Below are 17601 nucleotides of genomic sequence, written 5' to 3' on the forward strand. Positions count from 1 at the left end.
ACAAGTTCCGGCGGAGAAAGAGAGAGGGAGGGAGAGAGAGAGAGGGAGAGAGGGAGAGAGGGGGAGCTCTGGAAAGAAGCAGGTGGGAGATTCAGTTCAAACTTTTCCTCCATTTTTAGATGTTTTTTGTTGTTTTTTCTCCACGTTTCTGATGCGTTTCATGACAACAGAAGAAGAAGAAGAAGAAGAAGAGCTGGAGCAGAAGCAGCTGCCGGTGAAGGTCAGGAACATGGTGAGTGTTTGTCTATGGAAGTACATCAGTGGCTTCAGTGTATTGAGAGTATTTGTATTTGACAAATATTGAAACTAAGAAGTTTTTACATTTATTCAAATGTTGTCCATGTTTTTTCAAGCATTGGATTAAAACCATTTTTTTTGTCAAAAGTAATGATTTTTTTTTAAACATATGGTATTTTTTTCTACTTTTAATAATTAAAACGTTTTTTTTACACAAATAGTACATTTTAAATTCAGTATAAGAATATTGGTATAATAGTGTCACCAGCCATTATCAATAGAATTCAAATCTACTTGACTAGTGATGTTTATTGGCAAGAATCTGATGCTACGATACGTATCACAATACAGTGTCAACGATACAATGTATACTGATACTGTAGTAACAAATATATAAGGTAAGGTAAGGTAAAACTTTATTGAAATTGTTTAAATTCATAAATTCATCATTCATTTAAATATATATGTGTAGTATTGTCCAGTACTTGACTCTGGTGTTGTAATACTGTATTAACAAGTATATATGTGTAGTATTGTCCAGTACTTGACTCTGGTGTTGTGATACTGTAGTAACAAGTATATATGTGTAGTATTGTCGAGTACTTGACTCTGGTGTTGTAATACTGTAGTAATAAGTATATATGTGTAGTATTGTCCAGTACTTGACTCTGGTGTTGTGATAGTGTAGTAACAAGGATATATGTGTAGTATTGTCCAGTACTTGGCTCTGGTGTTGTGATAGTGTAGTTACAAGTATATATGTGTAGTATTGTCCAGTACTTGACTCTGGTGTTGTGATACTGTATTAACAAGTATATATGTGTAGTATTGTCCAGTACTTGACTCTGGTGTTGTGATACTGTAGTAACAAGTATATATGTGTAGTATTGTCGAGTACTTGACTCTGGTGTTGTAATACTGTAGTAATAAGTATATATGTGTAGTATTGTCCAGTACTTGACTCTGGTGTTGTGATAGTGTATTAACAAGTATAAATGTGTAGTATTGTCCAGTACTTGGCTCTGGTGTTGTGATAGTGTAGTTACAAGGATATATGTGTAGTATTGTCCAGTACTTGACTCTGGTGTTGTAGTATTTACAGACCACATGACTCTTGAAGTCTTAATTGCTTTATTTTGTTTTCAAACCAAAATATGTCCAAAAATCAGCTTTAAAAGCTGCTGGAGTCACTGTATCCTCTCGTCCTCAGTCATCACTGGATCGTGTATTATTTCATTGTTCCTTTAGCTGCGGGGGACGCAATGACTGCTGCCATCTAGCGGCCAGAAGCTTAATTTCAACACACAAATAAACAAACACTATGAATATTATCTAATCTTTTTCATTTTTTTAATTACTTCATTTTAAACAAACAATAATCACATGATGACCTGGAAGCACTGGTTTGTCAATCCAGGTATTATCTGGTGTCACTATTACACCAACATTATTATATTGAATAAAAAGGCTATTCATAGAAAGAATATTTAATTTAATTTAATTTTTAAATTCTATGTGTAAAGAAAAATGCATTCATTATAAAATAAATAAAAATAAATTACAACATTAAAACAAATTCAACCTTTCAGAATAAATTGTTAAATTTAGTTATAAAAAAAAAGGAAAGGCTTGTAGAAAATAAAAAAGTTCAAAGTTTCAACATTTCACTGGTGAAAATATTTCCACTCGTCTTTTCCTTTGACTTCTTTTCAACCTCATGATGGCGTTGAACCCTCAACTCTGTGCTCAGATGCAGGACAAGGACGAGGTGATGCTGCTGCGCTGCCAGAGGCAACTGAAGACCAAAGAGGACGAGATGATCCTCCAGACTCGCTACTTCCAGGACGTGAAGAGTCGACTCCAGCACCAGCTGACCTTGAGCCGAGACCGGGAGGAGAACCTTCAGAACCGGGTCCACACTCTGGAGAAGCAGCTCCTGGAAGTGACCGTGAGCGCCGCCACCGGCGTCCCCGCCATCGGCCAGGTCCGGATCACGGCGCCGCACCTGGAGGACCAGCTGCTGGTCCTGAGAGGAGAAGGTGAAGGAGAGGAGGAGAGGAAGGAGGAGAGGAGGAGGAAGTGGCCGCCGGGAGGCGAGGAGAGGAGTTGTAAGGAGGTCCAGAAGTGCCTGGTGAACCTGAGGGCGGACCTGAAGGTTCTGCTGGAGCGCGAGGAGAACGGGATGAGCAGCAGGAGGAAGATGGTGGAGGATCTGCAGGAGGCTCAGGAGAGCAGGCACCTGCTGGAGTGGAAGGTGGAGCAGATGGAGGCGGAGATCCTGAGGACGAGGTCGCTGCTGCAGGAGCTGGACCAGCTGAGGGAGGAGAACCATGTGCTCAGAGAGAACCATCGAACCTCCTCAACCCCTGGACCAACAAATCCAACCTCCATCAGTGACGCCGGTGTTTGCTCGGTTCCCTCCGACACTGATCCGCTTCATCCCTCCATCATCGGAAAAGTACGTTGAAGGTCTTTAATTCTCCATTTTACCAGCTAAGAACTTCCTCAGTTTGTTGTTCTTCTATATATTTGTTTATTTATATATACTTGTGTTGAGAACTATGGGAAAAACATGTATTTAACGTCATTAAAATACAGAAAACGTATTTTAATTTGTTAATAGACATAAAATATGCTTAAAAGAAGTTAAAAGATTATGGATAAAAACAAAAAACACAAATTAAAGAAACGTCTTCTCTTAACAAATGCATAATATTATTTTACATCTCCTCAACCCTAACAGACCTAATGGAGAAAATAAAAGTTAATAAATAAAAGCATTAAAAGTTTGTGGGAACTGCTTGAGACCTTGGCTCCTGCAAGTCTTCTCATTTGTTAAGTAATTTTTAAAATAAACTGTGGCAAAGTATAGATTATAAATAGCAACGTTAGATCATATAAAAGGTCATGCAGGTGTGAAGGTATTTTGTTTCTTTATTATTCAATAAAAAAGTTACACAAAAACAATAACAATTTTAACTTGTATTTAGGATGAAACGACTTTTGATTTAATTATTAAGACACAAGAGTAAAATATTACAAATAGATGTTTCAATAAAAAAACATTCCAACACATTTCTTTATCGATAGTTTTTTCCTTTTGATTGAAGTTTTTTTTGTTAAATGGTAAGAAACAAAAGTACCTTCATCAGTAAATTGACATTTAATTTGACCCATGACTGATGAATACATTTATTTTGAAGGATTTATTTTTTTAATTATTATCCATGGATTAATCTTCAATTTCTGTCTAAAAATAAAGTCACTTATATTTGTATTCAGTGTTTCTTAAAATGTTTTTTTTGAGGATACTTATCTTTCTTATTTTCTTGCAATTAAAATGAATGTTTATGTTTATGTTTCCTGCAGCTCGTCCCGGATGACCAATCCACTGCAGTTCCACTCACTGGCCACAGAGGGGCGGTAAAAGCCACGCAGAGTGGCAGCAGGTTGTCAGTGGAGACGGTTGAGGACTTTAAATCAGGGTCCTGGTTCTCCAGCGCAGTGTTGGACTTGGACGAAGCTCCCAGCGAAGAGTCGGACGCCCTGAGGGAAGCGTACCGGAGCCTGGGATTCGGGGAAGATCTCCGGGCCCTTCAGGGTCAGAGCGAGTGTCTGGAGGTTTCTCTGCAGGAGGCGCAGCAGCAGCTTCTGGTTCTTTCTCAGGAGAACTGTGAGCTGAAGCTGCAGCTGCAGGAACAAACTCAGCATGAAGAAGAAGAAGATGAAGGACGAAAGGTGCAGTATTTTAAAGTTGGATGAAAAAGTTTACTGAAGTATATCTGTGTCATCAAAATATTCAATTTTGAAAACTTTATTATTAATGTTGTTGTTTTTATTAAGCCTTTAATGATGTTTTGAATAATTTAAATCAAGTATATCTGTGTTAAAAGGTCTAAAGAACATGTCAATTAATATATATAAATGTTGGTATAATAGTGTCAGACATTACTGAACGAGCACCGAGCTACTGGGTGAATTGATGCTTCTACGTCACATGAGCGAACGTGATTGGCTGAAAGTTTGTCTGGTGACACATTTTAATATTGAATTTAAAAGGCTACAAATTTAAAAATAATGAATTTAGAAAATGTATTTTTGAATTATTTCAATTAGAATACAAACTTTATGTGTAAAAAAAACAATTTTTAGAAAATATCAGATTTTTAAAAAATGAAACAATTAAAAGAAAACCTTATTCAACCTTTAATTTGCCAAATGATTACATTTAATTATTCACTAAATAATTAAAAACAACAACATTTCAATACTCGTTACTTTTGTAAATACATTTTTTCAATTAATTATATAAAAAAAATTCAAGGTATTTTTGTTTCTTTCTTATTTGTTTTAATCAAAGGAAAAATCTAATAAATATTTTTAAAACAAAAAGTTGATTCAATCAAGACAAAAACTTTAATCAAAAGAATGACTAGAATCAAACTTAATAAAAGACTTGAATAAAGACAAAATAGTTTTTACTTTAATAAAGAAAATAAAAAAAATAATAAACACTTTTGAATTATTAAGAAAAAAAAAATCGAATTGAAAAATAAAGACAAAAATATCCAACCCAGAATTTTGCCCTAAAACAAAAAAACAAACAAAAAACAATATATTTTAATTTGAAAATACGTTTTGAAATATTTTTTAATTGAAAATATATTTTTAAGAAAGTTTTTTTGTTGATTATGCAAATGTATTGATTGAACAATAAAGAAACAAAACTACTTCTACACAATTACACAAGTAAAAAAAAAAGTATTTTTTTCCAACAACATTTCAATGAACAAAGTGTCAACATCTAAAGTAATATTCTGTAGTCGCTGAAAAACTTTCATGAAAGTTTTAAAAAGTTAGAAATTCTCCTCCAGGAGTCGAGTCTGGTCCAAGCTCTGAACGAAGAGAACCGGGCGTTGATGCTGAAGATCCAGGAGCTGCTGACCCACGTGGACCTTCAGGACGAGACGACGATGAAGGAACACATCTCCAGACTGGAGCTGGAGGTCCGAGAACAATCGGGTCTGATCACGGAACTCACCAAGAAGACGGAGGACGACCTCAACACCATCATGGAGCTGCGGCAGGGGTCGCGGCGGGGTCAGGGGTCACCTGGCGTGGGAGAGCCGAGCAGGTCCCCTCGCGTGAGGAACATCGACGACGTCATCGACATCCTGGTGGAGAGCGTGGTCGACCTGGACGAAGAGATGCGGGAGAGTCCGATCCGTCGTGAGGCCAGACCCGACGAGTCGATCCAGAGTCTGGCGGAAGAAGAGCAGGAGCTCCGTGAGAAGATCGAAGCTCTGAAGGAGCAGAGGAACGACGTGGAAGCTTCGGTTCAGAACCAGTCGGAGGAGAAACGAGTGCTGACTCGTCAGGTTTGGGGCCTGAAGGAGGAGAAGGATCAAGTCCGTAAGACTCTGGATCGACTCAAGCAAGAGAAGGAGACGCTGAACCGGGCCGTGTTTGGACTGAAGGAGCAGCTCAGGAGGGAGAAGGAGAAGATGTCGAGCAGCAGATCAGAAGGAGGTGACTCGATTCAGACTCTTCAGGCGGAGAAAGATCAGCTCGGTCTGACGTTGCTGCGTCTGAAGCAGGAGAAAGATCGTCTTGAAGGTCATCTTCAGGCGCTGAAGGAGGAGCAGGAGGAGCGAGGAGGTCACAACGGTCGACTCAGAGAGGAGAAGAAGAAACTGGAGGATTCAATCGTCTGCTTGAGAGAAGAGGAACGAGGTCACAAAGGTCGCCTCAAAGAGGATAAGAAGAAACTGGAGGAGTCAATCGTCTGCTTGAGAGAAGAAGAACGACGAGGGAAAGATTCAAGAGAAGAAAGAAAGGATGAGAAACATCAGGTGTCCAGAGCTGAGATGTTGAAGGAGATCGAGGTGCGAGGTCTCAACAACGTCTCTGTCCAGAAGGTGAGTTTATCACTTTTTATTTACTTTAAATTTATTGTCATTTATGTTTTACGTGTTGTGTGTTTTTATTAGTTCCTTATTTGTATTTTTCACTTCAAAAGAAATTCAGAAAATACAATTTTTTGAGAAGATTATGTAACAAAAACATAAAAAAAACAAGAAAAGGTGAATTTATTCTAAAGCTTGAAGGTCGAGGGCCTTTTATCTAATGTGGCTTCAACTCTTAGTTTTCTATCAGATTCCACCAGTTAATTAAAAAAGATTTTGTAAAATTTGTTGCACAAGCTTTTCGTTACACGATCAATTAAACCCGACACTGTCTGACCGTGTTCTAGATATCTGAGCTTTTATTTTGAAATTCTGACTCAATCTTAATTACTCAGGTTGTGAGAAAATATTGATACACTTAAATATCGCTATATATATATATTCTAAGCGATCAATACTCGAAGGCATTGTATCGTATACGTTTATATGATTATTTTTTTTACATTTTTTTAATTATTTCATTATTGCACACATTGTATTTTTCATGATAGTTATTTTATGGTTTATATTTCAATAAAGTGTTTATAAATCAAATAAATTGTATTGAAAAACGTGAGGATTTTGAGGATGAACATACAAATATTCATGACATTTGTTCCTTTATTTTGTTGCAATTTAACTCATGGCCGCTAGATGGCAGCAGTCATTACATCCTCCTCAGCTAAAGCAATAATGAAATCCCGCGAGATCCCTGTAATGACTGAGGACGAGAGGATACAGTGACTCCAGCTGATTTTAAAGCTGATGTAAAATTTACAGATTTGTATTTACAATTAACACTCAAATATTCATGATGTTTGTTCATTGTTGTGTTGCAATTAAACTTAAATTTATTACATCATCCACAGTTAAAGGGAAATTAAATTCATGCAATGACTGAGGACAAGAGGATACAGTGACTCCAGAAGTTTTTAAAGCTGATGTTTGGACATGTTTTGGTTTGAGTCAAGTACTGGACAATACTACACATATATACTTGTTACTACAGTATCACTATATATCGTATCATTGACCCCTGTATCGTGAATCACTGATACCGTGTGTGACGACAGAGTGAAGTGAGTGCGGCGCTGAAGAAGCTTCAGATGGATCTGGACGACAAACACACGGAGGTGAGATGATGGACCTCAGCTCAGAGGAGAAGGTTGATGGTTCGACTCCCGTAGATCACGAAGCTTCACCACCAGCTGCAGCGTCTGGACGTCCAGAGGGAAGAATCCCAGCGAGCAGCCGAGGAGAACCGGAGGAGAGTCTCGGATCTGACCCGTCACACGGAAGACATGAGGACGGAGAACCAATCCTTGCTCACGCAGGTATGAAGACACACCTGAGGTTCATCTTTATGTAGCTTTATTCTTCATTATGTATCTTTATTCTTCATTATGTAGCTTTATTCTTCATTATGTATCTTTATTCTTCATTATGTATCTTTATTCTTCATTATGTATCTTTATTCTTCATTATGTATCTTTATTCTTCATTATGTAGCTTTATTCTTCATTATGTAGCTTTATTCTTCATTATGTATCTTTATTCTTCATTATGTATCTTTATTCTTCATTATGTATCTTTATTCTTCATTATTTATCTTTATTCTTCATTATGTATCTTTATTCTTCATTATTCTTCATTATGTATCTTTATTCTTCATTATGTATCTTTATTCTTCATTATTCTTCATTATGTATCTTTATTCTTCATTATGTATCTTTATTCTTCATTATGTATCTTTATTCTTCATTATTCTTCATTATGTATCTTTATTCTTCATTATGTATCTTTATTCTTCATTATGTATCTTTATTCTTCATTATGTATCTTTATTCTTCATTATGTATCTTTATTCTTCATTATGTATCTTTATTCTTCATTATGTATCTTTATTCTTCATTATGTAGCTTTATTCTTCATTATGTAACTTTATTCTTCATTATGTATCTTTATTCTTCATGATGTATCTTTATTCTTCATTATGTATCTTTATTCTTCATTATGTATCTTTATTCTTCATTATGTATCTTTATTCTTCATTATGTATCTTTATTCTTCATTATGTAGCTTTATTCTTCATTATGTAGCTTTATTCTTCATTATGTAGCTTTATTCTTCATTATGTATCTTTATTCTTCATTATGTAGCTTTATTCTTCATTATGTATCTTTATTCTTCATTATGTATCTTTATTCTTCATTATGTATCTTTATTCTTCATTATGTATCTTTATTCTTCATTATGTAGCTTTATTCTTCATTATGTAGCTTTATTCTTCATTATGTATCTTTATTCTTCATTATGTAGCTTTATTCTTCATTATGTATCTTTATTCTTCATTATGTAACTTTATTCTTCATTATGTAGCTTTATTCTTCATTATGTATCTTTATTCTTCATTATGTAGCTTTATTCTTCATTATGTATCTTTATTCTTCATTATGTATCTTTATTCTTCATTATGTATCTTTATTCTTCATTATTCTTCATTATGTATCTTTATTCTTCATTATGTATTTTTATTCTTCATTATGTATCTTTATTCTTCATTATGTATCTTTATTCTTCATTATGTATCTTTATTCTTCATTATGTAGCTTTATTCTTCATTATGTATCTTTATTCTTCATTATGTATTTTTATTCTTCATTATGTATCTTTATTCTTCATTATGTATCTTTATTCTTCATTATGTATCTTTATTCTTCATTATGTATCTTTATTCTTCATTATGTATCTTTATTCTTCATTATGTATCTTTATTCTTCATTATGTATCTTTATTCTTCATTATGTATCTTTATTCTTCATTATGTATCTTTATTCTTCATTATGTATCTTTATTCTTCATTATGTATCTTTATTCTTCATTATGTAGCTTTATTCTTCATTATGTATCTTTATTCTTCATTATTCTTCATTATGTATCTTTATTCTTCATTATGTATTTTTATTCTTCATTATGTATCTTTATTCTTCATTATGTATCTTTATTCTTCATTATGTATCTTTATTCTTCATTATGTAGCTTTATTCTTCATTATGTATCTTTATTCTTCATTATGTATTTTTATTCTTCATTATGTATCTTTATTCTTCATTATGTATCTTTATTCTTCATTATGTATCTTTATTCTTCATTATGTATCTTTATTCTTCATTATGTATCTTTATTCTTCATTATGTATCTTTATTCTTCATTATGTATCTTTATTCTTCATTATGTATCTTTATTCTTCATTATGTATCTTTATTCTTCATTATGTATCTTTATTCTTCATTATGTATCTTTATTCTTCATTATGTATCTTTATTCTTCATTATGTATCTTTATTCTTCATTATGTAGCTTTATTCTTCATTATGTATCTTTATTCTTCATTATGTATCTTTATTCTTCATTATGTAACTTTATTCTTCATTATGTATCTTTATTCTTCATTATGTATCTTTATTATTCATTATGTATCTTTATTTATTGACTTTTAGGTGTTGAAAAACAGTTGATGTCAACATACCGAGTCTTAATGACAGTAAAATTGATGTTTTTAAGGAAAGGAATTCGTTTTTTTGTGATATAATTAAGATAAACTGAGCCTTAAAGAATAAAAAAACAATAATAAAACCAACATTGAAAATTATAATTTCCACGACTTGGACTAAAATATTTATTGAAATATTGAGTCCATAGTTTGACTACTTTGAAGGCAATAAAGAACATAATTCTAAATAAATGCACAAATACACTAAACTAACTAAATGTATAAATAAATGTATAAATAAATGGTTGAGTAAATATAAAACCGTATAAATAAATAAATGACAGAAACATTTTTCTTGTGGAAGAACGTCACTATTTCTATGTTTATTTATTTTAACTTTTATTAATTTGTACATTTCTTTTTCATGTATTTTGTTATTTCAACTTTGATTTATTCATTTAAATATTTTAACTTTTATTAATTTGTACATTTCATTATTTATGTATTTTGTTATTTTAACATTGATTTATTCATTTAAATATTTTAAATTTGATTAATTTGTACATTTAATTATTAATTAAGTATTAACAGAAACTTATTTGACTAAAAGTCAACATTTAAATATTTTGAATCTCTGAAAAGAAAGTAGAAAACTTAAAAATACATTTTCTTGTTGAAATATCCATGTTTTCTTGTCGTTCTCCTGCAGGTGTCAGAGCTGCAGCACAAAGTGTCAAAACTCCAGCGAGAAAAGTCGGATCAACAAACACTTCAGGCTCAGATCGAAGAGAAACACGAGTGGATCGCGGCTCAGCTCAAAGCCAAGGTTTCCTTTTAATGCAGAGAAATAATAGTTTTTAATTCACTGAGTAAAACTAGCGACAAGTTAACCTTAAAGTTAATTTTCTTCTCTTTGTCTCGAACGTCTCAGTCTGAAGCTCTGGACGAGCTCAACTCTGAGTTCATGACCCTGAAGAGACACCGAGGCGATCAGGACGACCTTACGACTGACCTCGTGTCTCTGAGGTCACGGCACCGCGACCTGGAGGTGAAGGTGAGGATCATGGTTCATGATTGAAACCAACTTTATTGATACACGTATGTTGACGTTCAAGTCTAGAAACTGTCAGGGTTATAAAAAGCTTCCTCGTGATGGTTGAAGAGCCCTGATCAGTTCACTGAGAGGGAGTGAGGCGAAGAGAGAAAGAGTTTGAGTCTCACTCAACTGTGAAAGAAAATCTTTTTAGTTTAATAATAATAAAAATATCTGTTTCAAACGTATTGAAGCCCATGAGTGCAAATGTTGACACTTTTAATTAATTTATCTAAATGTTTTTTTAATCCTTTATTATTAATTTAATACAATATTTGTATATTAAAAGGTGGATTCCTTATATATATTTTGTCTTTATAAAAGAAAATAATAGTAAAATAATATTTTTCACACATATTTTGACATTCAAACTCCAATTACTAAACTTAATATTTTGTTAAAATGGTGCTCATTATTTGTATGTATTTAGAATTTCAATATAATATTAACTAATTAATTTATATTTGAATTTATAATTATAAAAATAAAAAACAAATCCAACCTTTCAATATATAAATGATTGAGTTATTAGTATTATTATTGTAAAATAATGGGGGAAAAAAAAAAAAAAAAAAAAAAATTGGTATTAAATGTAATAGTTAAATCAACCACTGATTTGTTATTATTATTATTCAGGTTGAATTGTATTTTTTTTTACCAGCTACAAATCTGAAATATCTACTTATAAAAGACATTTCAACTGAAACTCATAATGTAATGATTAATAATAACGCATACTTATTAAGAACAAAAGTATATGTTTAATAAAAAAAGACAAACGTGCATTTTAAAAACAACTATACAACCTTAAAAATCTTAATAAACACAGTCAAACTGTAGATAATTGTTATTGTAAATGTGTTGAATTGCTTTGAGTCGAGCTCATCCACATAAAAAACATATTAAAGGACTAAACGCGTTTTGAGTCTTTCAGACTCTCCAGCAGAGGGCGGCAGTGAGTTTGAAGAGATCAGGTCTCGCTAGAATTTAAAATCCTTTTTTGGACAAAGTCAAGGTCTCTTCTGCAGTAACACTTCACAATACAGTGACATTAACTTTATTATTCTTGGTATTCTATTGACTATAAAAGTTGTTTTTCAGTACGAGTCTCTGGTGAGAGCCAAGAGTCCCTCGGACTTGGTTCCATTAAAGGTGAAGAAGACCTTCTGTTCTCTGTTAGGACTTGTTTCTACTCACGGTTGTGATGATGTTCAGGCGCAGCTGTCGTGTCTGGTCCTCAAGTGTCAGGAGAGGAACCAGCTCCTGCTGCAGGTCACCAGACTCGTGCGTCAACACGCTCGCCTGGACACGTCGCTCTCGCAGCGAGTGGACAAGTGTCTCCGCGACGCCACCCTGGACCAGTACTCCAGGACCTGGACGCTAGAAGGTCTTCAACATAGGCGGAGCTCCACGCCGGGGCCTCTGATGAAGGAGGAGCACGCCGGGGAGGTCGTCGCGGGTCACGTGATCGACGGCGGTGATGTCATGGCCGCCCTGACGGTGGCGCCGGAGGACGACGATGAACGTCCAGCGACGTGTTTGCAGGAGAACAACAGCATGGAGGTCCAAACATCAGCTGACACGAGTGCAGAGCAGAGAACGAGCAAGAAGGTCAGAGAAAGAAAAGTATTTCAAGGTCATAAGAAGAGATTTATTCATTTTAACCCTTGTGTCGTCTCAGGGTCAAGGTGACCCGAACACACAAAGGATACCACAAACACATTTGTTTTCGGGAAGCCTTCGGCTGACCTTGACCCTGAGATAACAAGGGATACCACAAACAGTTTTTTTTACGGGGGCCTTCATGTCACTTTGACCCTGAGATAACACAAGGGATACCATGGATGCCTTTTTTGGGGGGGAGCATTTGGGTAACATTCACCCTGAGATAACACAAGGGATACCACAAACACATTTGTTTTTACCGGGGCCTTCAGGTCACCTTGACCCTGAGTCAACACAAGGAATACCTAAAACACATTTGTTTTGAGATAACACAAGGGATACCATAAACACATTTGTTTTCGGGGGCCTTTAGATCACTTTTACCCTGAGATAACAAAAGGGATACCACAAACACATTTGTTTTCAGGGAGCCTTCGGGTCACTTTGATTTATTATTATTATTATTTAAATCTATTAATTTGTTTATTTAATTATCTCTCGTCGTGACTCATGGAATAAATGAAGGTGTTGTTGTTGTCGTGTGACCTCAGGTTCTGGACCACAGAGGTCTGGACAGGAGGTCCGAGTCCAGCCCGGATCTGTCTCTGGTGGGCCTCAGGAGGAGACTCAGCAGCCCCGAGAAGATCCTCAGTCTGCACCAGCAGCTGCAGCAGACTCTGCTGAGCAGCTACCAGGTGTGAAGACTCACCTGGACAGACACACCTCATTAAATATTATTCTATTGTATTGTTAAATTAATTAATCATTAAGGATTTCTAGTCTCTCACACTTTTATTTATTACATTTTCTAGTTTTCGGCCGAAGACTAAGACTGTTGTGAGGCCACGTGTGATGGATTTATTATTATTAATTCAAATATATATATATTATTTTTACCGCGATTAAATTCGATTAAACTTTAGTACTATTCAATTAATCATTATCCTGATTAAATTCTGTTAATCGTTATCAATATTAGATTCAATTAAACGTTACCAAGATTCAATTTGATTAATTGTTATCGTGATTCAATTCGATTAATCTTTATCACGATTAAATTTGATTAATTATCTTCATGATTAAATTTGATTTATCTTCTTCATGATTTAATTTTATTAATTGTTACCTCGATTAGATTCGATTAATAGTTATCATGATTAAATTGGATTCAACTTTATCACGATTAATTTCGATTAATCTTTATCACTATTCAATTAATCGATACAACGATTAAATTCGATTAACCTTTATTACTATTAAATGAATCGTTATCACGATTAAATTCGATTAACCTTTATTACTATTAAATGAATCGTTATCACGATTAAATTCGATTAACCTTTATTACTATTAAATGAATCATTATCCTGATTAGATTCGATGAATCGTTATCACGATTAAATTAGATTAATCCTAACCGATATTTTAATTCCATAAATCATTTTCAAAATTCAATTTGAATACATCATATACATTATACCATTAGATTAATCATGATCACTATTAATAATTACATTTTATTCATTGTTTTTAACAAGTAAATCTGATTAATTATGATAATCTTCAATTTCAAATTAATCTGATTAATCACTATTTAATTATTCATTCTTACGATTATATTCGACCACTCATGATCACTCATTATTAAATTAAATTAATTGCGATCACAATTAAACTTTATTTGTTATCTGGATTTAAATCAATATCTTATGATCATTATTAAAGTAGATTAATCGTGACCAAGATTTAATCAGTTATTATTGATCAGAATTAAAGTCAATAACTAGCTCTAACGTGGGTTAATATCAAATAGAAGTTCATAGTTTGATAAAAGCACAGATGTAGGTCACAAGTCTCTCCACACGAGGGCGCAAGAGGACTTTAAGCTTCATGTTGATCGTTAAACTCTGGTTGAGTTGCATCGTTACCTGTGATTAACGACGTCGTTGGTCTTCAGGCTCCAGCAGGTCGTGGACGAGAAGATCTTCTGGACAAAAGTCCATCATGCGTTTCCTCTCGTCCTCCATCACGACCTGCCTCTTCTCCGGTAACCATGGCAACAAACCAGACTCCGCCGCTGAAGTCACTTTTTGAGGCGGTGACGTCCAGATCCGCCAACATGTCCAGAGGTCCGTTGACTCGGCCCGACATCCCACCAGTGACGTCCAGACCCGCCAACATGTCCAGAGGTCCGTTGACTCGGCCTGACATCCCACCAGTGACGCCACAGTTTCAAACCTCCAAGACCACGACCCTCAAGCCAAAGAGCAACGGTTCAGGTGCGGCGTCTTCCGCGGACAGGAAGTCCATCAGCGCTGCCTCCGTGGACTTCAAGACTCCTGCCACAAGTAACGTGTCCTTCAGAAGGTCCACCTTAGATGATGGTTCCTTGGACAGTCTCTCCAGATCCACGTCCTGCTCTCACCTCCCTGACTCTTCTGGAGCTTCTCCAGCTCTGGAGAAGAAGAAAGTCCCAAGACCAGATCCAGGCAATCTTACGATTTATTTACCTTTTTTCACAAGTTATTGTTGCTAAAATGCTAGCATCTAAAATGTGATCAGCTTAAATGTTATCAGGTAAAATATAAGCCGCTTAATGTTAGCAGCTAAAATGTTAGCAGCTAAAATATTAGCAGCTAAATGTTAGCAACTAAATGTTAGGAGCTAAAATGTTAACAGCTAAAATGTTAGCCGCTTAATATTAGCAGCCAAAATGTTAGAAGCTAAAATATTAGCAGCTAAATGTTAGCAACTAAATGTTAGGAGCTAAAATGTTAGCAGCTAAATAGTAGCAGGTAAATAAGCTAAGTGTGAGCAGCTAAAAATTTTGGGGCTAAAATGTTTGCAGCTAAAATGTTATCAGATAAATGTAAACAGCCAAAGTTTTAGCAGCTAAAATTTTAGGTGCTAAAATGTTAGCAGCTAAAATATAAGCACCTAAATGTTAGCAGGTAAAGGTTAGCAGGTAAGATTTGAGCAGGTAAATGTTACAGCCAAAATGTTAGCAAGTAAATGTTAGCATATTAAATGTTAGCAGCTAAATGCTACCAGCTCGATTTTAGCAACTAAATGTTCACAGCTAAAAATGTTATAAGTTAAATGTTAGCAGCTAAATGTTAGCAAGTAAAATGTTAGAAGGTAAATATTTGCAGGTAAATGTTAGCAAGTAAAATGTTTGCAGTTAAAATGTTTGTAGCTAAATAATCGTATTTCCTGTTTGTTCCAGAAGCTCCATCAGAAGTGGGCTCGGCCCGGGTCATCAAAAGAGTGGGTCAGAGCAGCCTCCTGATTGGCTGGGACAGACCCCCCCTGGACGAGCTGGGCTGCAGCAACGGAACGTTTGTCTACGGGTACAGGGTAGGCCGGAGTAAAGAAACCTAAGTTCCTTTTACAGTATTTTCTCAAATCCTTGTGATTTCTTTCAGGTGTTCGTCGACGGGATCTTCCACAAGTCGGTCCTGAGCTCGGCCTGCACCAAAGTACGACCTTTGAACTCATGTGTCAACAACGGTGATGTTTACGACATGTTTCTTTGACAGTGTGTTCTGGAGAACGTCCCCCCGACGGTCCCGGTCGACATCAGCGTCCAAACACTGGGATCCAACGGTTTGTGTTCCAACAAAGTCCAGGTTGTGTTTGAGTCTGTCGGGAGTGACGAGCAGTGACACACCTTCGCAACCTGTGAGTCGACGCAGTTCACTTTTTATTAAATGATCAAATGTTTGTTTGTTGCGTCAGAAAATGATAAAATCTGCTAAATCATTTTAGCTGCTAACCTTTTAGCTTCTAAAAATTTTAGCTGCTAACATTTACCAGCTATCATTTAAGCTGCTAAAATTTTACCTGCTAACATTTTAGCTGGTAGATTTACCTGGTATAATTTTAGCTGCTAACATTTACCAGCTATCATTTAAGCTGCTAACATTTTACCTGGTATAATTTTAGCTGCTAACATTTACCAGCTATCATTTAAGCTGCTAACATTTTACCTGGTATAATTTTAGCTGCTAACATTTACCAGCTATCATTTAAGCTGCTAACATTTTACCTGTTAACATTGTATCTGCTTACATTTACCTGGTATAATTTTAGCTGCTAACATTTTAGCTGCTAACATTTACCTGGTAGAATTTTAGCTGCTAACATTTACCTGGTAGCATATTAGCTGCTAACATATACCTGGTAGAATGTTAGCTGCTAACATTTACCTGGTAGCATATTCGCTGCTAACATTCACCTGCCACTATTTTAGCTGCTAACATTTAACTGCCAATATTTTAGCTGCCAACATTATCGTGCTAAAATTTAGCAGCTAACATCTACCTGCCAATATTTAAGCTGCTAACATTTACCTGCTAACATTTTAGATGCAAACATTTACCTACTTACGTTTTAGCTGCTAACATTTACCTACTTAACTTTTAGCTTCTAACATTTATCTGCTAACAGTTTAACTGCTAACATTTACCTGCTAATATTTTACCTGCTAACATGTTAGCTGCTAACATTTTAGCTCCTAACATTTCAGCTGCTAACATGATAGATGCTAACATTTTAGACCATAATCAGAAATATTGAAAACAAGGAAACCAAAGCGGTTTAAGAGAAAATAAAAACTTTAAATAAAAAGTTTTGTAGAAGTTTTCTGTCAAATCACCAACTTGTCTTGTCTCCTGCAGCTCTCGAACCTTTAACCTCAGCCAAGGAAACGTTTACAGTCACTCGCTCGTCCTGCCTCACCTCGTGACCTCATCCAGCTCCAGATGGTCACATGGTCAACAGCGACAGGTGTCCTTACCTGTTGACGTGTCACTGACGCTCAGTGAATCTGAAACATTTAACACGTGACACCCGAGTCTTTCTGACGGACGACCTCACAGACTCTTCTTTCACCTCAACGTTCCTTTTCTTCTTTTAGAGAGAGTTTCTCCAAAGACTGGTTTCTGCTCCTCGTGGGTTTGTATCAAACACTGAACACATTAGAATCTGAAGAGATTTATCCACAATATTTTTATGAAAATTACAGAAATGCTGATGGATTATTTAAAAAAAAGTAATGACACCATATTTATGAACTTCAAATGGATGTTGAGCACTTTGTCGTTTGATACAACTTTCACCTCATCGATGCTTTTGCTACGTCACCAAGGAATATTTTTCTATTAGCAG

General features: G+C 35.1%; 1 protein-coding gene across 2 annotated transcripts; it reads left to right on the plus strand.

Moving 5' to 3' along the window:
* Positions 1 to 5: 5 nt before the first annotated feature.
* Positions 6 to 17601, plus strand: LOC148072326 (uncharacterized). Of its 2 annotated transcripts, none has more exons than XM_087799714.1 (17): positions 6 to 82; positions 174 to 232; positions 1988 to 2695; positions 3607 to 3975; positions 5112 to 6155; positions 7256 to 7315; positions 7370 to 7516; positions 10384 to 10500; positions 10606 to 10728; positions 11869 to 11919; positions 11983 to 12378; positions 12984 to 13127; positions 14390 to 14921; positions 15659 to 15789; positions 15858 to 15911; positions 15972 to 16113; positions 17112 to 17601. In XM_087799714.1, the coding sequence occupies exons 2-16, from the start codon at positions 230 to 232 to the stop codon at positions 16095 to 16097; spliced, it is 4005 nt and encodes a 1334-aa protein (XP_087655840.1). In that variant the 5' UTR covers positions 6 to 82; positions 174 to 229; the 3' UTR covers positions 16098 to 16113; positions 17112 to 17601. The 2 variants fall into 2 exon arrangements, with proteins under 2 accessions (XP_087655840.1, XP_087655841.1); XM_087799715.1 differs by having other exon boundaries at positions 5115 to 6155.

This window comes from Callionymus lyra, chromosome 9 (genome assembly GCF_982586985.1).
Source record: "Callionymus lyra chromosome 9, fCalLyr1.hap1.1, whole genome shotgun sequence".
Classification (NCBI taxonomy): domain Eukaryota; kingdom Metazoa; phylum Chordata; class Actinopteri; order Syngnathiformes; family Callionymidae; genus Callionymus; species Callionymus lyra.

Bases quoted from the DNA above. Each gene is read 5' to 3' on its own strand.
- LOC148072326 (XM_087799714.1), top strand. The intron at 6,156-7,255 runs GTGAGTTTATCA...GTGTGACGACAG, and splicing joins ACAACGTCTCTGTCCAGAAG to AGTGAAGTGAGTGCGGCGCT. The intron at 12,379-12,983 runs GTCAGAGAAAGA...GTGTGACCTCAG, and splicing joins AGCAGAGAACGAGCAAGAAG to GTTCTGGACCACAGAGGTCT.